At 31.7% G+C, this 24,077-nt stretch overlaps 4 protein-coding genes across 5 annotated transcripts in view; 3 read left to right on the forward strand and 1 right to left on the reverse strand.

Moving 5' to 3' along the window:
* The window catches only part of LOC101510549 (ATP-dependent Clp protease proteolytic subunit 4, chloroplastic), a 4,198-nt gene extending 2,137 nt beyond the window's left edge, over positions 1 to 2,061 (forward strand). The window contains exon 2 of the mRNA XM_004512337.4: positions 1,348 to 2,061. Coding sequence (XP_004512394.1) covers positions 1,348 to 1,816 — 469 coding nt within the window. The 3' untranslated portion in view covers positions 1,817 to 2,061. The remainder of the gene's footprint in view (positions 1 to 1,347) is intronic.
* Positions 2,062 to 6,551: 4,490 nt separating this feature from the next.
* On the forward strand, positions 6,552 to 11,548 carry LOC101510871 (protein CYCLOPS). 2 transcript variants are annotated; one of them, XM_004512338.4, is made up of 11 exons: positions 6,552 to 7,348; positions 7,663 to 7,709; positions 8,098 to 8,235; positions 8,443 to 8,491; positions 8,573 to 8,625; positions 8,867 to 9,558; positions 9,861 to 9,904; positions 10,010 to 10,055; positions 10,562 to 10,610; positions 10,708 to 10,836; positions 11,175 to 11,548. In XM_004512338.4, exons 1-11 carry the CDS (start codon positions 7,163 to 7,165, stop codon positions 11,296 to 11,298), a joined length of 1,557 nt encoding a protein of 518 aa, XP_004512395.1. In that variant the 5' UTR covers positions 6,552 to 7,162; the 3' UTR covers positions 11,299 to 11,548. The 2 variants fall into 2 exon arrangements, with proteins under 2 accessions (XP_004512395.1, XP_004512396.1); XM_004512339.4 differs by having other exon boundaries at positions 6,555 to 7,348; positions 8,879 to 9,558.
* Positions 11,549 to 12,158: 610 nt separating this feature from the next.
* LOC101511402 (uncharacterized) lies at positions 12,159 to 17,345 on the reverse strand. Its single transcript, XM_004512340.4, has 5 exons — positions 16,966 to 17,345; positions 15,797 to 15,927; positions 14,819 to 14,944; positions 14,132 to 14,259; positions 12,159 to 12,838 (listed from the first exon to the last, which is right to left on the reverse strand). Exons 1-5 carry the CDS (start codon positions 17,180 to 17,182, stop codon positions 12,523 to 12,525), a joined length of 918 nt encoding a protein of 305 aa, XP_004512397.1. The 5' UTR covers positions 17,183 to 17,345; the 3' UTR covers positions 12,159 to 12,522.
* A 2,445-nt stretch (positions 17,346 to 19,790) lies between these two features.
* Positions 19,791 to 23,784, forward strand: LOC101512477 (replication protein A 70 kDa DNA-binding subunit A). The gene is made up of 2 exons (XM_027337672.2): positions 19,791 to 20,368; positions 21,038 to 23,784. Exons 1-2 carry the CDS (start codon positions 20,097 to 20,099, stop codon positions 23,517 to 23,519), a joined length of 2,754 nt encoding a protein of 917 aa, XP_027193473.1. The 5' UTR covers positions 19,791 to 20,096; the 3' UTR covers positions 23,520 to 23,784.
* The last annotated feature ends 293 nt before the right edge of the window (positions 23,785 to 24,077 follow it).

Here is a 24,077-nt window from a genome sequence, read left to right on the forward strand (position 1 = left end):
TCTTTCCAAACACCATCTGTCATTGGGTGAATTTCACGTGAAATGAAATTCACTCAATATTAGTGCATTGGAAAGGAGAGTCTAAAAACATGGCTTACAATATACTGTGCTTAATTAAAGATCGGATTAGAAATACAATCATTACAGAGAAAGTTTAGGTAGCCTCCATTATAGAGATGGTAGAATGTCTTTTTAGGTGGTTTGAGTGTCATGTATGGACAGCTCTATATTCTGTAGAAAAGCACTAGTAAGGATTGGAGAATAGACAAAACGGACGTTATAGTATGGTGTACTAGGAGGATAGGTTAATAGTTAGAGGTAGAGGGAGATCAAGGGAAACTATAGGAAAACCACTTAGAGAGATTTCGAGGTAAATTGTCTATTTTAGGCCCTAACACGTGACAATTTTATTGCATTGGCGACTTGGTGAGAATAGGTGTTGTTGTTATTGCTCCTTGGTGAGAATAGGTGTTGTTGTTATTGTACAAATATAATTATATAGATCTGTTCTTTATCCTGTGTTTTTGTAATCAAATTAGCACATAACATGTCCCCAGTAGTAAACAACATGCCCCCAGAAATGTAGAATCAAATAAAACATCCCTTATAAATATAAAATCTAATGATAAGGAGACAATAATAACAAATCTGATTACATCTCAACAGTCCCTTTCAAGAAATCACTGGCTACTCTCTAACACCAGTTTTAGGAGATTTTAGGACGTCCAATCTTGAATATTTGATCGAAAATAATATGTGAAAGACCTTTTGGCTGTGCTCTATGTTTGCTGTTATTTATTATTTAGTGCCTATAGTTGGAAAGGAATGCTAGAACTTTCAAAAGACAGCTACTTGCAGCGACATCTTTTATGCGATAAAACGGTTGTCTTAATTTTCATGGTCCTCATCTAATAATGATTACTCCAATTTAGTACCTTTGGATGTATATGTAAAGATACTATAGACCTCCACTTAGATGATTTTTTCTTTTTTTTTTAGCCGTTGGTGTTGTTTGTACTCTTATCTTTCTCCATTCTAGTAATGAGAACTAAGGCCATATCAAAAGGGCCATATATTTGGTTCATTTCCTTAATTTCATTTAGTGCTACTCTCTCTTCTTTTTGAACGGATTATTGATGCTGATCCAACATAGATAGATATGTTCTCTTTCGTGCTGTCTATGTTAAGATTGGAGTCATGTCGTGTCTGATGTCTTCCTTTTGTTAACTTATTATTAATTAACTTTCTTTTCTGCATGTTTTGTTTTTCACTGTAAGTGTTTGTTCTGTTTGATGCCTTACGATCTTCATCGTGGCTGACTTATTTTGCTTTCTATAATTTATCTAGTGCTACAATGGCTATCTACGATGCGGTAAAGCTTGTGAGGGCTGATGTTTCCACAATTGCAATGGGCATTGCAGCATCAACAGCCTCCATCATTCTCGGTGGTGGCACCAAAGGTAAGCGGCTAGCTATGCCCAATACCCGAATCATGATTACTCAACCACCCGGAGGTGCTAGTGGACAAGCTATAGATGTAGATATTCAAGCTAAAGAAGTCATGCACAGCAAGAATAATGTGGCGAGAATTATATCTGACTTCACTGGTCGCTCACTTGAACAAGTTCTGAAAGATATCGATAGGGATAGATATTTGTCTCCAATTGAAGCAGTTGAATATGGAATTATTGACGGGGTAATCGATAGCGATATGATTATTCCTCTCATGCCAGTACCAGAACAGGTGGAAGCAACACTAAACACCGATGATAAGGATTTCCTAACCCCAAATATCCCCGACGATGAGATATACTAAGTTCTAAATGATTGATAGTAGTTCGGTATATCGTTGAATGCTTAAGATTCATCTCCTTGTATGGCTAGCGGTATACGACATTTTAGGCAAAAAAGAATGTTGTAACAAACTCAGAAACTTTTAAAGTTGTAACATTTTAGTATTGCAAATTTTACTTTTATTATTTGTAGGATGTTGTGACAGTTTATGTGTCTTTCAATTGTAATGCAGTTATAGCCTATGGGGAAATTTGTTTGCAATTGTTAGTTTGATTGTTTCAATCGTAATATGGCACACAAGAATTTATGTGTTTGAAAAACAACTTAAATGATTCCTTTATAAAATAAAACGTTTTCACTTCTTGCAAAGATAAGTACTAAGTTTGAAGAACCTTCAAATTATTGTCTATAAAAACAAGTGATCATTTAATCAGAAATGAAACTTTGATTAAAATTGGTGTAATAATGATTATAAAAGAGATAAGGGGTGGAAAAGAGTACACCCAATAATTTATGTTCCCACCCCCTAAATCACATGGACCTGTATCACTATTTTTTTTTTAAATTGAACAAAAAATTATTATTAATAATTTAATGCTAATCGTCATTTTCTGACTGTCTTAGTTAGCATTTGAATTATGTCTCTTAAATTTATAAAGTAACAAATAAGTTGAGTTGAATTTTTTCAAACTACTTTACAGTTTAATTGGATTTGAGTTGATATTTTTTCTTGAACCAAATTGTTAAGAGTCCTATGTACATCTATTGTTAGCTTCAGCCTCTGGGTGGGTGCCTAAAGCTTCATGCTTAGGTGTATTCCCACATAAAAAATATTAGTAGATTTTTTAACCATATTATAGATGTGAAATATTCATCAATTTTTTAATAATTTATTTTCGTCTATTAATTTAATTGACCATCTTTAATGCAATCTTCTTTCTCAAACACATTTTGTCATTTACAAAGCTCACATTCAATATATTGTTTAGAGAATCCAAATCTAGTTCTACTTGAGTAATACTAATACATCAAATGCATACTATAATACTCAAAATTCTAACTATATCAATCTAAAGATATTTGCTAAACTAAATTAAAATAACACTGAATTGAGGTAAAATTGACATTAATTATGTTATATAAAAAAAATTAAAAATATGGAAGATTGTCAAAAGAAAACAACATTTTTAACATAAAATGTCAATGTCAATAATGATAGACACTGTTGTGTAGGTCAACCTTTGTAACCAAGAAAATAAAATGTTGCCGACTCATCAAAGAAAGAGCCTCTAATTACTAATTAGTGATTACTTAAATACTTATTAATTTTGAATCTCAACTCTTAGAGGTTGTCACATTCTCACAAAAGCTAAAAAGAGTAGCCTTGTCTTTTATGTTGAAAATTTGGGTAACCATTGCCGGATGAACCGGATATTCCCTCTGAATTATCATGACATTTCATAGTTTGACTTTGATATTCAAAAGTCCAAACAAATATACATTAAAAATCAAAGTCTGTCCATTTCTTTGCTCTAATTATGCCTGCAATGATGTACATGTACTTTTTTGCTGACAAAATGTACAATCACTATTCATTATAGTTTAATGAATAATACAGATGTGATATAAATTAATTTTATACCTATATTTAATAAGATTTTTTATTTATTTTAATATACACTTATAAAAATAACGGTCACATTGTTCATTTTTATTGAATGTTAGTATAAAATTAATTTACACACACAATATATATCTATTAAATTCTTATTACTATTTATTCTTTAAACAATAATATTTTTTTATAAATATTATTTAGTCTTGAATTACAAATGAACATTAGCTTATCTAAATTAATTTAGACTAGCTTTTGATTCTTGAGCTTTTTAATTAAAATATTTCACAATTCATAAATATTTACAGAGAGATTAGATGAAACTATTGTAAAAATTCAAAATATAAAGATTAATTTGATTGTTATTGGAGGGAGACAAATATAAATCATTTTGTAAATTATTGTTTAATGAACCATAAAGTCTTTTTTAGATTGGATTGAGACATCATATCTTTGCTCTAAAGTTTTTAATATATAAAAAAAATTAATTTAATTTTTGCGAAAAACCATTATATAAAGATACTCAATAATTGAAAGATTATTTTCATATTTTTTTATTACTTCATAAGAAATCTCTCCTCTACCTCAACGAAAAGCACTTAAAACAGGAAAATAAACTATCATAATAATGTAACATACTTATGAAATACAAAGTAAAAATATTATGCAAAAAATCGATGTATTTATTCTATTTTTTTTTTACTAAATATATTAATTTTTAAATATTATTTTTGTTTATATTCTATTTTAGAGTACGTAATACATTAATACAAATAATTAAGTTTTAGCTGTTGGTTCAACAAACACCAACAAACTTAAAATCTTGTGTTTATTTAAAGGCTAGCCTTATTGCAATTGCTATCAAAGGATACAAGAAGTATATATATTGAATAATTTGCCTTTAAGTTGACTAGTTGCATGATTAGGAGACGGGCTTAATCATGTCCTTATCTTTTTGTCCCAACCAAATTAGTAAGTCGCAAGGGTGTTATAGCAACTTTTTAATATATTTAATACATCACAATTCACATATATAATAGTTGTAGTACATGTTATCACCAAAAAAATAAAAAAATAAATTAATAACTCTAGTACATGTATGTTTGTAAGAATGTCATTATGCTCTATTTTATTCTATCAAATTGGGAATTTGAATTAACTTGCAGTCGGTATAGGTAAAACTTTCCGATTAATATCATACAGAGTCAATTTTAAATTTGGATCATGTGATATTAATCGGACGACTCTGGTATACTTAACTGCATCGTGATCAAAAGGTGTCATTTGAATATTAAAATTAAATCAATTAAATAAAAAATATATTGAAATTAGTGTTATACAAAGATGAAATATAGTTGTAGATTAGTGCTATAACACTTTTTTTTTCAAAAATAGCTTCTGGGTTTAACTCATTAAAACCTTGTAATTACCTCGCCATTTATCTTGCCATGCACAAAGTGCTCTTCAATTTTTTTGTCTCCATTTTTTTAACACTATCCTTGCAAAGGAAGGAAAAATGTGAATGTTCGATAAAATGGTGAAAGATGATTAGATAGTGTATATATATGTGAAATATGTTGACATATAATTAATGTATTATAAAATATTAAGAAAGTAGTAATATTAGGTATTTAGGATACACAAACACATTTCAAAATGGATGGAGTTCTCATGATGAAGTGATATTATTATTTTAAAGTGAGCAAAAAAAAAAAAAGAACCAAAGGATTTCATCGCGTAAGATTATGGAGATTTTGTATTTATATAAGTTTCTATAACAAAGTATGAAGTTGAATATAAAAAAACAAATATGTAGTTATTAAATTCCAATAGTTGTAGACCCAAAAAAAATTCCAATAGTTGATTTTCTAATGAAGAGCTATCTAGCTCTTTTGAATAGTTTATTTAGCCCTTTTGCATTTGATCTTTTAATTGAAGCATATTCTCTTACAATTGACATAGTAATGAGAAATGGAGATACCCATTTCCTCTTCTAAAAGAGTAGATAAGGATTAAGGTGAATGCAAGTGATAATTCACTCTTCTATTTTTTTTTTTATTTCACGACTAAAAAAAAGTTAATTATAATTTTGTTTGAATCATTTAACTTTATCATAGCAGGTGAATGAGACGAGGTTAATGAATTTTAATAAAAGTCGAATTGAGTTTTAATATTAGAGTTTGTTCTTTGACTATAAGATATTTTTAGTTTTGAAAAATTCATAAAGTTCGATTTTAACTCCATTTAAAAAATAAGTTTTCTCCTCCAATTTTTTAGATATGTTATCTTTTTATCCTAGTACTTTTTAAAATAGTATTTTTTTTTTATTCTAATACTTTTTGAAATAGTATCATTTAAGTTCGCCTTTAATCATAGGCTAATTTTTTCAGTAACTAGTTCCCGTATAGTTAATCAAAAAATTAATTTATTTGATTATCTAAATTTAATAACTAATTTAATCCCTAATCAAATATCATTGATGTGAGATTTTGTTTCATGGTAAAATGATTTCATTCAAAAATTCAAAGAGAAGAATACATATCATATAACTATTTTGAATAACTTTTATACTTTCGAGGAACCATTTACAAGTTTAAAAAATGAACTATTTAAACTAATAGTTACAAACCTTTTCATTTTCTAACTTCTCCTTAACATAGAGCTACCAGAAAAATAATCATAGAAATAATTATCCTTTATAAAAAATATTTTAGGAAATAATATCACAAGGCAATTAAATACAACTTCAAATGTCATTCGTCGTGTGTAACCAATGGATCATAAAAAGTATCTAGAATTTGATTTGAAGTTATGTAAATAGAATTTGAAACTTTAATATAAAAGCATAATCAATTTTTCACAGTCCAATAAAGAAATTAATGGACATGAAGTGAACAAATGCTTAGCAAATAATGAAAGAGCCACCTTAACAGCTTCCTATTTTAAAACAAAAAACAACCAATCAATGTTCCTTAACATCTCTTTCAAAACACCATCATCCAATTGCATCACCATGCGGCATTTAATTTTTTTATTACCTAAAGGTGACCAAATTGTCATTAAATTAATCAATATGATTCTCTTAGCTTCATTCAAAAGCTATTACAAATTTTTCTCACTTTTAAACCAGCCTTTAAATTTCCACAGGCAGTTTCTAACCTTTGAAGACTAGTAACATTTACCATCTCAAAAAAACTCTCTCTTTCATTGTACACAAGAGACAAATGAATGCTACATGGAATCTTTGGATTATTTTTTCCACTCTTAGTTAGATGCCACTACTCCTCTAATACTTTATTTATTAATTCTTATGACAAAAAAATCAGAAAAGAAAAATATTTACTATTTTAGTTTGTAATATAAGTTATGTACCACAGTAACTGCCAAGTTATAAGATTGAGTTTATTTATTAATCTATCAAAGAGTTCTTTCCAGCTTCACGTGTAAATTGTTGTAGGGAGCTGTTCCTTTAATTGTTGCATGTTAATTAGTTTCTATGCTTTTGGAATAAAACAGTTCATGAACTCATAGTAGTTGACTCTTTCTTTCTTCCTATTTTTTTTTTCTGATATAATTAGAAGAATTGGGATGTGAGTTGAATTTTTCATTGAGTATTCATTCCCTTGGTTTTGGAGAAGATTATTATGGTGGATGATAGATAATTCAGTTGAAAATTATTTGATGAAACTTGAAAGATCTGAGTAAAAAAACTGAGTTGAAAACAGGTTCAAGGAGATTTCAAGTGTTGAAATAATGGAAGGGAGAGGATTTTCTGGCTTATACAAGAATTCAAGTGAGGATTTGTTTTTGAAGACAATGATGGAGAGTCCTATTGGTATGCCAGTACCTACCATGGAGATGTTAGGCTTCAAGACTGTTTCTCAGAGCTTTCGCACCGATAGCGAGGAGCTTTTCAAGCGCTGGCTAACAAATGAAGAGGCAAGGTTTTGCTTCATGACATATATATGATCAGAGAATTCTTCAACTTTATTACATCTCTAAGTTTTGTGTATTTGAACATATATACTAGTTGACTATGATCAAAATTGAAAATCTAGAACCATCTATCCCAATCTTTTCATTCATGATATAATCACATTATTTATAAGGTGATTTTTTACCCTGCATAGTTCATATCATGGAGATATAATTCTTTGGGAAACTTACAATTGAATATAATTGCTTTTGTTTTCCTTTGCTACATTTTTTATTACAATTCCTTTCATTTGATGTATCATTGTTTCCTAAATCAGGGATACAATTCATCAAGCATCGGACTCAACAGTCGATTATCGAAGAGGTGAGTATATGTTGGTGAAATATTCACTTTTTAGTAGTTTAGTGACAAATGTTAGTAGTTTAGTGAAGTATGCAAATTTTAAAGTATTAATAGGGTGAATTTCAAAGTAAGCTAGGGGTTCCTTTATAAGTATTAATCATGATGTTCTGTTGCAAATAATTGCAGATTTTCCAGTTAATCCTTTAACATGTGAAAGTGCTCAGTGTATGATTGTTTCAATAATATAAGCATAAAATGGCTAGAATCTAACTAAAAAAATTAGTTTCTTTTTCTTGCTGTGGTGATTTTTAAAATTTTCTGGTGACTGTTTTATGTTTTTCTTATGTATAAGTTCTGATTCTTCTCCTGTTTTGATATTTTGACCCTATTGTAATATGTAAAACTGCAGGATTTCCACTGAAATAGTTAATGTGTCTAGTCAGCAACATGTTGGTGTGGCTTCAGAAGGAAGAAACAATGATAAATCATGCATTCAAAATAACTTTTTGGCAAATGATGTTTCAAGTGATTTCAATTTTCCAATCAGGTAAATGATCTAGTCTTGCTCAAACAGATATACATATGGAATACTTAGAAATCTAACTTTAAATCATGTGATTTTACATTCTAAATAGAGTTTATTTCTCCTTCCTGATAATGTTAATTGTAATTTTTCTTCTCACCGACACAGCAATTAGTTTAATTGAGAAAGTTGTTCAATATTGTAACTTACTTTGCTGTCAATTTTCATCAGAGAACCTGTTGATAGAGAATTGCAATCTAGTAACTTGTTTCTAGCCAAGGTTTGTTGATATCAAACTCCTTTGATGAAGCCTTAGTACAATAAATCTTCATAATCATTAAATGTTTCATTATCAATGCAGGCCTGGTTTCTTACCGATCAACGAATGACAAGAAGTCGGTCTTCTGAATTGCGGTATCATTATCAAACCTTGTATAAATGCTCTTCAAAATCATGTTCACAAAATACACTTACATGATAATTTACTTAACTCTATCCCAAATTCTCATCACCATACAACTATATTAATTCATCTGTTAGTTACTTAGTTTCTTCTATTGTTACATTCATGCTAAAGACATACTTTAGATTCTGAAGTTTTGTAGTTCTATTCCATTGGTATTGTTTGTTAATTTCAAACCGCTCAATTTGTTAGGCTTCTTTGCAGGCGAAGGTATACCGAAATGCAAAACGTTCAAGCAACACAAGGAATAGAATCCATGTGCATGGCCCCACTGCATGGTACAAACACTATGAAACAAGAAGTTGCAAATTTCAATGGTTTTGATTACCTTACTATGTGTGAGTTTCCAAGCCAAAAGGGCTCATTCATGATGTCTCCATCACCCTCATCTTCATCTACCTTCAACACACATCAATTGGTTGATGCAGATAAAGTTTCATCTTGTGTAAGTATGCTAAAAGGTACATTGCAGCGCAAGAGACTCGGCATCCAAGTTGAGAAAGAAGCTTCAGGAGATGGCTTAAATGAAATATTTTGTATTCAAGAACCTCTTTTCCAATCTGGTTTTAATGAAGAACAACAAAATTGGAGTCATCAAAAGATAGTAAATGTTCAAGGAGACTTTACGGATCAAGTTAGGGATCTTGAACTCATGGAGACACATGAAGGAACCACAAACTTTGTCTTGGATGGTTTTGCAAATCAAGCAAACCAAATACACGGTGGAACAGCTTCTGGAGAACCTTCTCAAAGTGAATCCTCTGCTGCTGCACCAGTAATTTCATCTGGTTTAGATGCATGTGAAGGTCCAAGCAATTCAAATCAAACTCTTTGTGATAGTTCATGGAAACAAGTGGGAGAAAGCACTCAAAATAAAGTCAAAGGTATATAACTAGTACATGATTGTGGAATTATATCAATTTACCTAAATCATTGTTCATTGAACATTTTGAATCTTACACCATGTTCATTGGCGATAGTATGTAACATCTATACATATTCTCAATGTTTCATAAACCGAACCAGATGGTTCAACCAGTTGAACCGTGAACCTGCATTGTCTATGGTTCAGATATCTGAGCGGTTTAAAGTAGTTGAACTATAATCCGGAGGTCTTGCTAGTTTGGTATTCAGTTCAGTTTTTAAAACATTAATAGACTCTAGTTGTGCTTTTGTGGAAATGTAGGTTTCAGAGAACAGATAATGGATAATCTGAAAGATGACAAAAAGGTATAACCTACTCTTATAATAACATATATTGTCTAGAACTATAGTTTACCTAGAAATTTTAACTATTTTTAACTTTTTGGAGGCTAATCTAGCTAAATTTTGCAGAAGAGAAGTCTAGAAAGATATGGATCTATAACATCAGCTGTCTCAGGTAGCCATTTATTTTCAAGATTAGATGGAGTCGTTGTTCTCTTTATTGCTTGATCTGTTCCAAGGCTTTTGACCTTAAATTTAGAAAACTCAAGCTCTATGTCCAGGAGCAACTTTTGTGAATAAAAGATATGCCAGAAACATCAATAGATAATTAGCATGAATACGTATCAGAAAACACAAAAACTTCCATGTTAAGATGCTTGTAACTTTAACCACACTAGTAGCTACAATTTTTTTTCATGAATTAGTTATATTTTTTTTTATAATTGTAAATCAACCATGTTAATCTTAATAATGATAATTTTGCAAGATTTACAGTATTGGAACTACAATTTAGTAATATAATTTCAAATATTACCTTCTATGCACATAATTTGATGTAATTATCTTGGCCATGTGACAGAGAAAATGCTGAATAAATGCTTGAGTAAAAGTTTTGGTTGTTCTTTTCACAAATCACGATTAGACTATCTTTATTTCCTCTTTAACCAAATGATTGTGCAGATGACAAGGTAGACACCACAAAAAAGCGTAGGGTGGAGCGCTCAAGAAAGTACGTAAAATTATCCCTAGAAACAGATTAAGAGGGTCTCTTCCAAACTAATATTGTATTGGATGCATATTTCTAATTTAACAACCTTGAAATGCAGAATGGCTGAGGCAAAGGAAAGAAACTTGACACCAATAGTTCCCTCAGATATGCAAGCTGTCTTGAAGCGGTGTGAAAACCTTGAGAAGGAAGTTCGATCACTAAAGCTCAATTTGTCCTTCATGAATAGGTAATCAAATATAAGTCCATACTAAGATAAATATCATAGAATCAATCATTTTTCTTGGATTGCTAACATTAGCAATATAGAAAGAGTACTGCATAAAAAAGCATTTATGAAGCAGTCAAAGACTTTAACATACAAACAATTTATGTCATTAGCACCGTTGCATTTACATATGGAAGCAACAGTTTCAATGGAACTAGTAATGCTCTTTTGTACAGTGTTGTCAATCACAGAAAATAGCAGTTTGTTTATATTTTGCTATGATAAAGTGCTATGGCACCACTATAGCCGTTACTGATAAACCATTGAATGCAAAATAAACATACAATATGATTTTTCAGGAAGGATTCTGAACAAACAAAGCAGATAGAGGACCTTCAGAAGCAGAATGAAGACTTGGCAGATGAAAAGGAGCGCCTCCTTGAAGAAATTGAAAGAATTTTATCAGAAAGTGGAAAGATTTAATATTTTGTTTCCCCTGTTATATCCTTATCCTCCTCAGGAACAATTCAGTGCTTAGACAAGCTATTACAAGAAAATATTACCACATTTAATTTGTGGATGAAACAGCTTAGTTAAAAGTAAAAACACTGATCAATAGTGAATCTTTGGAGTCTATTTGCAAAATATAAATGCATGGAATCTGAGTTATTTGTATGACATTGTATATCTAGCAAAAACTTACTGTTATTTAAAATTTGAGGAGCATGGACGATGGATTAGAGCCATATAAATTGATCGTAAATTTAAACATGGTCCAGCGTACTTACCAACCTCGATATCTTATGTAACAAACAAATATCTTCAATATTTTTATGCTGACAACATTTTTATTTCTATGAAATAATAAACTGTTACTTTCAAATTCTTTTTTGTTTAATAAAAATAACCAAATTTTCTTTCATTATTATAACAGCCTACAGGTGCCTTATTATTATTTTTTACTATTTTATGTTTTTATTGAACTTTTTGTTGAGAGTAATTTTATTGAACTTAAAAATCCTCAATTACTAAAACATCCTAAAAACTGAATTGTTTAGTAAAATAAAAAAGGAAATTTGTTACAGGGGAGTTGCTAAATACTCACCCCCCATGAAAAGATATCCTTTGAGTACATATGTGTGAAAAGATGACAATTTTTTTACACAAATATCCTCTCATATTTCAAATAACATTCACTTGAAAAGATAAATCAATCCTCTTCAGGCAATTTTAATACTGAGTTTGTCGCATCCAAGCTATTTGCCTTCACAAACATTTCTATGGTGGCACTGTGCAATCATCACGAAGCTAGACTAAAGAAAGATGATCTGTTGATGCACACATTTCTACTGAAATAATTTCATCAATTCAAAAGCTATCACAATAGCTTTTACAACCTTTTATTTGAAGTATGTCTGTGACTCACTGTCATTTGTAACAGGAACTTAAGAGGGCATATTTGATGTAAGACAACTATGTAAACCACTATTACTAAACATGCTATTTTAACTAAGAACTTGAACTTTTTCCTGAAGTAATAACAGGAACTGAGTCTATTTAATTGAACTATTACATTTTAATTCCCGCTCGAACTATACATGACTTCCTTATTGGCGCAGATGGGACAAGAATGTCATCTGCTCCAATTATAATAATACATTACATGGAGATTCAACCAAAATACATAGCACTACACCAAAATAAGTGCTATGATCTAGGTAATCTAAAAATATCCATAAGACCAAGCCTCTTCCCATATTCAATAGCTAACCAACCCACAAAAGATAAGTATGCAAAAAAAAAACATGTGCGCCTGATGAGAACGGCATTGACACGCCAAGAAAGTATCCATGCTGCAAAAGATTGACGCAATGAAGATAGCAGTAGTTTGAGGAACATAATAAAGGTTATGGAGATCAAAGATGTTGCAAATCCAGACACGACACCAACTATTACTTCCCACCTCCAATACTTGACCCTCCTTCCGATATCGGAAATCCAGTAATTTATCATCTCCATGGCCCTGATTTGAGATACATGCATATATAAATAATAGGATGATAAAAAATATTGAATTTTTCACGAAATAAAAATACATAGGTCTATATGAAAGCTACTCAACATAATTATTGACACAAAAATTACTAAGCACAATTTGTAAATTTGGAGGACCTTAGAGGTTGTCAATACACAACTGTCATGAAAGTAATTCATAACTGTAAAACAGTATCAGCATCTTCAAGATGAGAAAGTGGTGGGGAGTGAACTCTTTATTATGTCGAGGCACATCAAATTAACAATTCAATCAAATCATGTTTCCACCAAAGATTGTTTATAGAATAGGATATAGGATTATAGCTCAAAACTCACTGACTTTATACAAGACACGGAAAAGAAATATCATACTATCCAGGTTTATATAGCATGTAATGTAGCCAAAGAAATGAAAAGATGTTACAACTTGACCACATTCCAACTAACCTACCCTTCAATGGGAACACATTCTTGTCACTGACTTGTATGGATCAGTAGGGCTTTTCACATTTTTGTTGAAAATAATAAGCTTACCATGAGAACTGACTCTATATTTCATCACTTTCAATCTAGAAACAATATTTCCATTTCTTTGTTCACTGAACCTTTTGAACAAAAATGACAACTAAACATTTTTAAATGAGGACTAAGATTGACTGAACCAATTTTTTCTGTGCCATATTTTTTTTCAGTATGTCGAGGAGTGGCTGCCACAATTTGAACTGATGGTTGAGTTTTTGACCTAGATCTCCACCCACCAGTTCAAGGCTAAGCCCAAGATTTTTTCCCGTCTTCAAGTAAATGAAGCTCACACATTCGAATGGCCGTAAAGATCAAAGAGGGTGCAGATGTTTTTTATTTGAAGATTTGACTCCTAGTGATACACTTTAGTAAGTAAGATGTGGAATTACAACGGTGGAATGAAACATCAATGGACAACAACATGACCAATTACATGCATGATGCGTATGTATCACAAATTATGAAGTTGATAAAATCTCAATGATATATTTTTCAATCAATAGTTATAACCCCACACTTGAATCTCCAAAGTGCATCCCTTACTTTAGAGGAGCCAAAGCCTTTCTTTGAGATTTAAGTGTCAAACTTAAAGTGGAACACGGTAACAGAATGTTAAGTCTTAACCATATTATACTTACAAGTGTTAAATTATGAATTCTAACACTGCAATACCATTTTAGTTAAGTAATCTAAATTATGATACAATAGCAAATTAGTAATCAAATATTAAGTAGGTTGGGACAGTATTTAAAGTACTCACTGGGTAGAATATTGTATAATCTTCTCAATAGTAGACTGCTCATCAGCACGGCAACCAAATAGATTGTCTTGATATAAATGTACTTTTGAAATGCCAGATGTGTACCAGCAATCATAAGTCTCATTGACCTAATATAATCAAGGAAGAAGAGAAAATAAATATGTCATAACAATACCAAAAACCTCTAATGAACTGGTAAGTGGAAGGATTGTTAACTTTTACTATATCTGACACCACAATGATGTTTGATTGTTTGTAAATAATGAATGAGGCTCAGTATGATAAGATTGTTGAAGTTATAGGATTTTAGAAAAAGAGCCAAGAAAATAAAAAAGACTTTGAATTCTGAATACAGTTTGATATGATTGATGATTATGATTTGACAAACAAAAGACCCATGCAAACCCTTAGGTATAATAATACAAGACTTCAAAACCTAATTATATAGGGAAATAAATCTTGATAATGACTAACAAATATGAAAACTAATCTCAAGTGATAATCCAAGATATTATAAGATATTTTCAAATCTTCTAACACTCCCCATCAAGCTAAGATACTATTTTTTTATGAATACAAGCTCAGATACAAAAACTGTGTATTTTCAAATCTTATGAATTATCTAAGATACTCTAAAATAATATCAGGTTGACCATAATATTAAAGACCACAAATTGAAGGCCCCACCTTAAATTTGTACTGTGTCAACCATGCAGCACCAAAATTGGGCCTGCAATAAAGAGGAAGGGCTTCACTCGGAGCCTCAGCAAACGCAAATTGTCTCTGCCCTGAAAAATGATCTTTGTATTCCACCTGAAACAATGTTAACATAAACAATTTACAGCAACTCAAAAGAATCATCTAAATTTATAGTTATCATAACAAACAATATAGGATAGACCATACATAAGCTAATTGCACAAACATGCACAATAAATTGGTGTCATATATGTGAACGTGTTTTCTGCATAGATTGATATGTTACTTGGACAAGATGAGCAAACTGTGTATGATTCTGAACCAAAAGGGACAAGCATGCAAAGTAAGAAAGATCATGAAGGATATTATTCAGTGATAGTAACTAAACCTAAACAGTCAAGTGATTGACTGTGTAAAAGGATTACGGTTCGCAGGCGGCATAAGTCTCCTTTCACTGATTACTATTAATGTTTCATGACGTTATAGCTCAGAAATAGTAGCCTAGTTCTCTTCAAATTATTCTGCGACCACTTTTGTTTGGAATAAGCTATTTCAAGTTATTGACGAATGTTGGATGTATGTGCCTATTGACTCTAGAGCAGTTCTCATTGATTAATCTCGGAGAACATATGAGGAGCAAGTAGGGAAAAGTATTAGACAGTGAGTAATTTTAGTAGTTCCTTGGTGTATTCAGATGGAGGGTAATGCTTGTACTTTCGAGGGTGTTTCTCTGTCTTTACTGAGTGATCCAACTACGATCTCGTCAAAGGATATCTTCTATATAATGAACTTGTTTTATCTTCTATATAATGAACTTGTTTGTTAATATCATTTTCCTTCTCATAGTCATTGTTAAGGAGAAATCTTATCTTCCTTCTAATTTGTGCCTTGTTTTTCTTCTAGCAAATAACATTTTCTTTTATATAAGAATAAACAATACCTAAATTGGCAACAAGTTATAATAACCTTGAATACTGAAGCCCAATAGTAATCATAACGGCAGCGAAATTTACTTCTTTCAAAATGACGAAAAATGTCCTTTGCTTTATAATTTGACAATCCGAGTTCACAAATCTTAGATGATCTAATATCAACACCTGTAAGAAAAATGATAACATGCAATTTAGAGTGAGTTAAAACAAACAATTTTTTAAACTTCTTAACTTCAAAGTAAATGAGTATTACTAATCAAATGAATATCAGAGTGGAAAAATATAAACCACACCAATCATTAGCTCATAAAAGATATGAATATCATGGATAATGTAATCCCTTTTCTCACAAATTAATTAACAAACAATACATGAACACATTTCTTGCTTTGAAGATTAAAGAAGTAAAAACACTGCTCCATTTTTCTCATAAAACACTCTAAAATAGCTTCTCTAAATATTGAAATCTGATTTTTTTCAAAAATATAATGGGTTGAGATCGTTAGAATTCAAGTGTGAGTGATTAGTCTCACGTCGATTAGGAATGAACTAAATGAAAGATATACAAGAGATGTGATTCATATATTCAATATCTTAGGATTTTGGGTGGAGATGAAGTGTTCTAGTCTCTTAGGGGTACTGATCATTAGTCCTTTGTTGCTCTTGGACTCCCAACAAGTGGTATTGGTTGCTGGAGCATGAGTGGTTCGTGCAAATAGTGGATCAAGTGTAGTGGGGGAATTGATTGATAGAATTCAAGTATGAGTGGTTAACCTCACATCGACTGAAAATGAGCTAAATAAATATATATAAGAAAGGTGACTCATATATTCAATGTCTTACGGTTTATGTGGTATCCAAGTCTCTCGTTCAAAAGTTTGGGGGACCACCAAAAGCAACAACGAACTAATTATGAGCAAATCACCTTAGAAGTTAAAGTGTGTAATATCATCTGATGAACTAATCAACATTCATACTTTATTATACAAGGGTTGATTAATTCATCAACACTGAATCTAAAGCAAATTACTAATGAGCAAGTCTAAACTTCTGAGTGTTATTTTCAAATACAAGAAGAAAAAAAACAATTGCACTAAAAGATTCAAATCTCAAAATTCAAGTGAGTTAACAAATTTCAGTGAGAATTAAAACTAAGCTTAAAAGGTCATAGAGAAAAGCATGAGAATGAAATAAATAACTAACCAGTAGAGACAATTCTGCAGTGTGAAGGGAGAGAAATGGGGTTAGGGACAGAGAAATCGGCGAGCATGAGAAGAAGTAAACCCAAAAGAAAGGGAACAGAGAATAGGAAAATGAAGGGTAATATAATTGCGATAATCCATCGAATAAGTATCACGAAAGCGAATATACGATTCTTCTTTGTGGGATCATGTTCCTGAGACTGGGGGTGAGAATCCATGAAGGAAGGGTTGGTTTAGGGTTTATGAGTTGCCGGAAATCTGAGTGGTGTTGACGCCGGTCACCGGAATCCGGTGATCGGAGGAGAGAGGGGCTATGTTGGAAATGCACAATAAATAAAGAGAAATATGTTTGTATGGTCATAGAAAACGGGGTTTGGTTCGTCATGTGGTCGCGGTCAAAAAAAAAAAAAACTGCACTGAATACACTATTCAACTCACTTAACTTCTTTTTTCTTTTAAGAACCCACCGATAACTGTTTTTTTTTTTATTTTATTACCGTTGTTATTTTCCTTAATTTATATATAATAAAGTAAATAGTATTTATTTGTGTTTTTTGAACCCTAATATTTGGTAGGTTTTAATTTTAGCTCTTCGATTTATATTTTTTATATATATATTATTCTATAATTTAAAACTTTATTTGTTTTATTTTATAATAAAAAATTTCATCTAAGTTAAAGTGACTTGGCATATTGTGTCACATGACATATAAGTGTATGTGTTATTATTTTAAATAAAAAATAATAATTTTAATTTTCAAATTCAATTATAAGTTTAATTGTTATATATTGTTGGTGTAAAAAGATTTACATGATCAACTCATTATAATCATTTATTGGTATGACTTTATAGGTAATTGTGATTAAAATTAAATATTTTTAATGATTTAACGATTTTAATGGATTGATAATATATATAAATTAAATTATTTCGATTACTGTGTATTTAAGTATTTTATTATAATAAAATAAATAATTTATTATTTAATTTTTCTATTTTTCTATAGTAAAAGGTTTCTTTAATTTATTTTCTTTATCATTATTATCAATAATACCAATAAAACATATCACTAACAAAATTTATACGATGCATAGTAAAAAACTAGAAAAAAGAATTCTTCTACTAAAGGCTCTTTTGCAGGGTAATAATGATTTATTCACTGCTTCATTTTTGTAACATAAACACTTTTTTTTCCAATATAACTAAGGAGGTTGTTAAAAAAAAAAAAGAATAGGAGAGTAAATGACTCAATCATCAATCAAAAAGACAATCATTGTCCACCTAGTGACGAGGATTTGGCTCATATTAGTAGATATGATATGGAGTTAGGAGCATACTAGTGAGTGTGAACGCATGAAGAGGATTATGTCAACGTTAATGGTGTGCATAAATTAAAAGAGTAGACAATGCAACAAATATATGATCTCGTAGAAATTTAAGGCAGGTGAAATTGTAATTGAGTTTTTACTTTTTTTTTTATTTTTTTTAGTTTAAGTATTAAATTTGATCAAATAAAGGTCACTTAGAATTTTTAATTTATTACAATAGGCATCAATTTTGATCACCACGAAGGGATTTGGTTTTTTTATAAGATTGAAATAATTTGTTCAATCCATAACTAAAAAAGCCGTAATATCTCGAAATACACAAAATGTAATTTTTCAATAGAATTCTTCTAATCCATTGTGTTTGTGTGTGAGGTGTGTATAAGGAGAATGGATCAACTTGTTTTTTTTAATTACTAAAATCGATATTTATTCATTCAAATTGATAAAAATTACATCAATCGAGAACAATACAGTTCAAAGTAGTTAAAATAAAAAATTATGAATTTACGAACAAACTCACAATATTTAAATTAATAATATAAAACGACAAAATACCTACAAATAAGACAAAACATACAAAATGATAAGATTAAGTGTCTGAAATACCTATGACTTCGAGTTATAACGTTGAATACGTTAAAGTTATTGATTGAGTTTGTACTAGATTAAAACTAATATATCAATCTAAACAAAAAGAACGTTGGATCAGGACAACAAATCAAAACGTCGATCAAGATGGAAAATCAAAACAACGACACATGGATCAATGTTATTCATAGTTGTATGAACTTAGGTTTTGTGCAGTCACAACTTTTGTGAGAAAAATATGTTTTTAAGTTTAAATTGTTAATCTTTTATAGAACAATTAAGATCGCGTGATTGTGTGAAGTCAAACTCTACCTAATAGATGAAATTGTGTTTTCAAGATTACGATGAAATTTATGATTAGTAAGAAATACAATATAAATCATTTGAAAGCTAGGGTTAAGATTAGTGGTAGCAAAAACTTAATAGAATTTATAAATAAGCGATATTTTATTTATTTGTTAATTTAATGATCAACTTAATAAAATTTAACAATAATTTCACATGTTTAATAAGAAACCTATACAAATTTTTTTTTTTACAAACACAATTTTTCACTAGGAGATATAAATTTTAAATGAAAGTATTCATACGGCATTACGCTAACACATGCTCATTAATTTCACCGTTTTATTTGAATCATTAAATATAATTATAATAAATAAATATAATTGTATTATAAATATTCGCCGAGTTATAACTTGTAAAACATTATCTACTTTTAGCTGATGGATTACCTTAACCCTAATTTTCTTTATCCTTTGAATAATAGTATTGAGTACATGTTTTATTTAGAGTTAATTTTTATTTTATATAGTTAATCCCATAAGAAAACTGATTTTTGATTTAATTTGCAACACATACGCCATGTTTTATTGTATTAAATGTCTTCTTGACCTTATAAATCCAATTTATTCCAAATTCGAACAAGGCAAACATCGCATCGCATCGTGTGTGGCTTCTTTCAGAAGCATTTCTCCAAAACCAAACAGGGACACGATTGGTATTTAGACAAATCCCACTACCCTTCTCCAAAAATTGAACTTCCCTCTCTTCACGAAACAGACCAAATTATTATGGCGCCTTCTTTATATCCATTTTAGGGTTTCAAATTTCACACTCACTTGTAACCCACTCCCATTCAATTCAATCAAATCAATTAGGGTTTCGAATTTCACTGTGCAAGAAAAAAAAGCCAAGATTTGATAAAAAGCGACAATGGCTGTGAATCTGACACAAGGTGCGATAATAACTATGTGTTTCACTTCGGAGGAATTGCAACCGGTTCTTCAAGTTATCGATTTGAAGCTTGTGCAGTCGCAGCAGAATAGTTCTACTGAGAGGTATAGGCTTGTTCTGTCCGATGGTTCGTATTATCAACAAGGAATGCTCGCTACACAGAAGAATGAGTTGGTTCATTCTGGAAGGTTGCAGAAAGGTTCCATTGTTAAGCTTCATCAATTCATTTGTAACGATGTTCAGAATCGCAAGTAAGTTTCATCTTTTCATTTTCCCCTTTTTTCTGGAAGTTTATTTATTTATTTATTTTATTTTACATTTATAGATAGTGGTATAAGCAATTATATGTTTTCAATTCAACTATGTGTAGAATGTGAACAATTGCTTGTTAAATATTGTTGTTACTTTACCGTGTAGCTGTTTTTTTATTTATTTAACTATTTATTTTATTGTAATTTTTCTCTGGAGTGTACCATTTTGGTCTACAGTGTAATGAAATAGCAATGCAATTTTCAATTTTCCACGCCACGTTTGCAAAAAGAGAAATTTGTCTAACACTGTTTATAGCTGATTTTCAGTGAATATTATTACTTGATATTTATTTTCATAGTATCTGCATGTCTGAGATTAAGATAAGATCAATCACCCCATGTTTTATATATCATGTTTTTGTATTTTAAGACTTGTGAATTTGATACTCCAGGAAGTTTCTGGAATAGGAGGTGTTGCTATTTTATAATCGATGAATAATTTCAGTAAAGGAATTGTTGTTTCATTGTGGCTTCTTGGTTTTGCTACTGTTGGACTAGTTGAATGCTTTATTAGCCAATAGGAGGAAGTTTTATTCTTGTCATAGCTATATTTCTTCCAGGCTCTGTGACTGGGATTGGCTAATTATTTGGTTTTCTAATTACAAACAGGATTATCATCATAGTTGAGCTGGATGTTATACTGGACAAATGTGATTTGGTTGGAGAACCTGTCCCCGCACCAAAAGAAGCGCCTTCACAATCAGCTGTGAGTCAAGCACGAAATGTACAATCTGCTGCTGGTCAATCAGGAAATACCACTGGGATTTCACAGTCTTTAAATAGTAATTCACATGCAGGTGGCATTAATGCTAGACCAAATGTGTCTATGCCATCTATGGATCGTCCAAAAGTGAATCCTCCTGCTAGCAGTGTCTATTCTAACAGTTCCGAGCCTGTTAGATATGGTGCATCTAATGCTCCTCCATCTTATCCTAAACCTGAGCCTGGATCCAGTTTGAATAGACCAGCACCGTCAAATGGGTCTTATGGTGTACAGAATACAAGTTTCCGCAATCCACAATTTGAGGCTTCAAAACCAATGCAAAATTCTAATGCTCGTCCGCCTCAGCCTATGTACAGACCGCAATCTTCAATGTACACCAACACCAACACCAACAGAGGGCCTATAGGAAGAAATGATGCCCCCCCAAGGATAGTTCCAATATCTGCATTGAATCCGTATCAGAGTAATTGGACAATTAAAGCCAGAGTAACGGCTAAGGGGGAACTTAGGCACTATAACAATGCCCGAGGTGAGGGAAAAGTATTTTCTTTTGATCTTTTGGATTCTGATGGTGGAGAAATCCGGGCAACTTGCTTTAATGCTGTGGCTGATCAGTTTTATAACGTAATAGAACATGGTAAAGTCTTTCTCATTTCCAGAGGAAATTTAAAGCCAGCTCAGAAGAATTTTAATCACCTTCCTAATGATCACGAGATAACCCTTGATATAACATCAGTTATTCAGCCATGGCTTGAAGATGATAATTCAATTCCAAAGCAGATATTTAATTTTCGTCCCATTGGTGACATAGAAAGTATGGAAAACAACAGCATTGTGGATTTGATTGCTGTGGTGACTTCTATCAGTCCTACAGCTTCAATCATGAGAAAAAATGGCACTGAAACGCAGAAGAGAACTCTCCAGTTGAAAGACATGTCTGGCCGAAGTGTTGAATTAACTGTATGGGGAAATTTTTGTAACGTGGAAGGACAAAGGCTGCAAGTTATTTGTGACTCGGGGGCATTTCCAATTTTGGCTGTAAAGGCTGCCAGAATAAATGATTTCAATGGGAAGTCTGTTGGGACTATAGGCACTAGCCAATTATTTGTAGAACCTGATTCTGCAGAGGCTTATACTCTGAGAGAATGGTTTGACAAGGAAGGGAGGAATGTACCGAGTCAATCTCTTTCTAGAGAATCATCTAGTTTTGGTAAAAGTGAAGTGCGGAAGACTGTCTCTCAAATTAAAGATGAAAAGTTAGGGACTTCAGAGAAGCCTGATTGGATAACCGTATGTGCTAGTGTTTCTTTCGTTAAAGTTGATAATTTTTGCTACACAGCTTGTCCTATCATGATAGGGGATAGGCAATGTAACAAAAAGGTTACTAACAATGGAGATGGGAAATGGCGCTGTGACAGGTGTGATCAGTCTGTTGATGCTTGTGATTATAGGTACATACTGCAATTGCAGATACAGGATCACACTGGTGTAACATGGGCTACTGCTTTCCAGGAGGGTGGCGAGGAGATCCTAGGTATACCTGCAAAAGACTTGTATTTTCTGAAATATGAAGAACATGATGATGAAAGATTTGCAGAAATCATCCGTAAGGTTCTCTTCACTAAATATGTGTTCAAGTTAAAAGTAAAAGAGGAGACATACGGTGATGAACAACGTGTTAAGTCGACAGTAGTAAAAGCAGAGAAGGTAATCTTTGCATCTGAATCTAGATTTCTTCTGGATTTGATTGATAAACTTAAGTCTGAGAAAGCAGAAGGTGCCACCATTAACTCTGTTATCAATAATACTGGACTGGGGAGCTTTGGACAAACTACACCGCCAGTATATAATCCTATAAAGCCCAACACTAATACTGGTAGAGATTATGGGATGCCAGCAAATCAAGTGGGCCAGTATGGAAACCAGTATAGCAGTTCTGTTGCTTCGTCAGCGGCTCCTGGTTCATACGTGTCATGTAGCAACTGTGGAGCCTCTGGCCATAGCTCTGCGCAATGCCTAAATCTTAGAAATCAATCTGGACAGTCTACTGGTGCGGCCTATGGCAACAGGGTATCTGCTGGATCAGGTGCCGCTTCTGGTGATTGCTATAAATGCCATCAACCTGGACATTGGGCAAGGGACTGTCCGGGTATGGGTGCAGCAGCACATTCAGATCAGCCGATGCAGCGCCCATCCGCTGGATCAGGTGCGGCTTCCGGAGAATGCTATAAATGCCATCAAACTGGACATTGGGCAAGAGACTGTCCTGGCATCAGTGCAGCACCTCCTTCTTATGGAGGCAATAATGTAATGCAAGGAAGATATGGTAATGGTATAGCTCAAAATCAACAGTATGGAGGATACTGAAATTTGGCAAAATGCCACTTTTTGGATTGAGTTTGTCGTGTTTCATTTTGGTATGTTTTAAAAATTGTCTTTACGGTCAACTATGTAAATATAGACGGCATAATTATGTGGTAGTTGTATTGATGTGGCATTTCTCAATGCCAACGTGGTGCAAAACTACAACTTTATCTTTTAATGTGAACTCTTCTGTGTCTTTTCCCAATAGCGGATGCAGTTGATCAAAATAGAGATGCATAGTTTAACTGCTTGCACGTTCATCAGTTCAGACGATTTGTTAATACGTGTCTTCAGAGTGTCTGTTAGTAAGATTATGAAAAATGTTAACTAGTTACTAACAAGTGCCAGCGAGATATTGATTAAGGAAACAAGAGGTACATTTCTATAGAAAAATGATGTATTTATTAGGATAATTAACAAGTATTTGACCTGTATTTTTAAAACATTTTTCTTCTCCGAGTTTTAAACAAATGTTCTTTAAACATTAGTAACAAGAATTTAAAATACGAATACCAAAGATACACTTGACTACACATTCTTATAGTGACTGACTTGTCAACT

Source organism: Cicer arietinum, chromosome 8 (assembly GCF_000331145.2).
Source record: "Cicer arietinum cultivar CDC Frontier isolate Library 1 chromosome 8, Cicar.CDCFrontier_v2.0, whole genome shotgun sequence".
Classification (NCBI taxonomy): Eukaryota; Viridiplantae; Streptophyta; class Magnoliopsida; order Fabales; family Fabaceae; genus Cicer; species Cicer arietinum.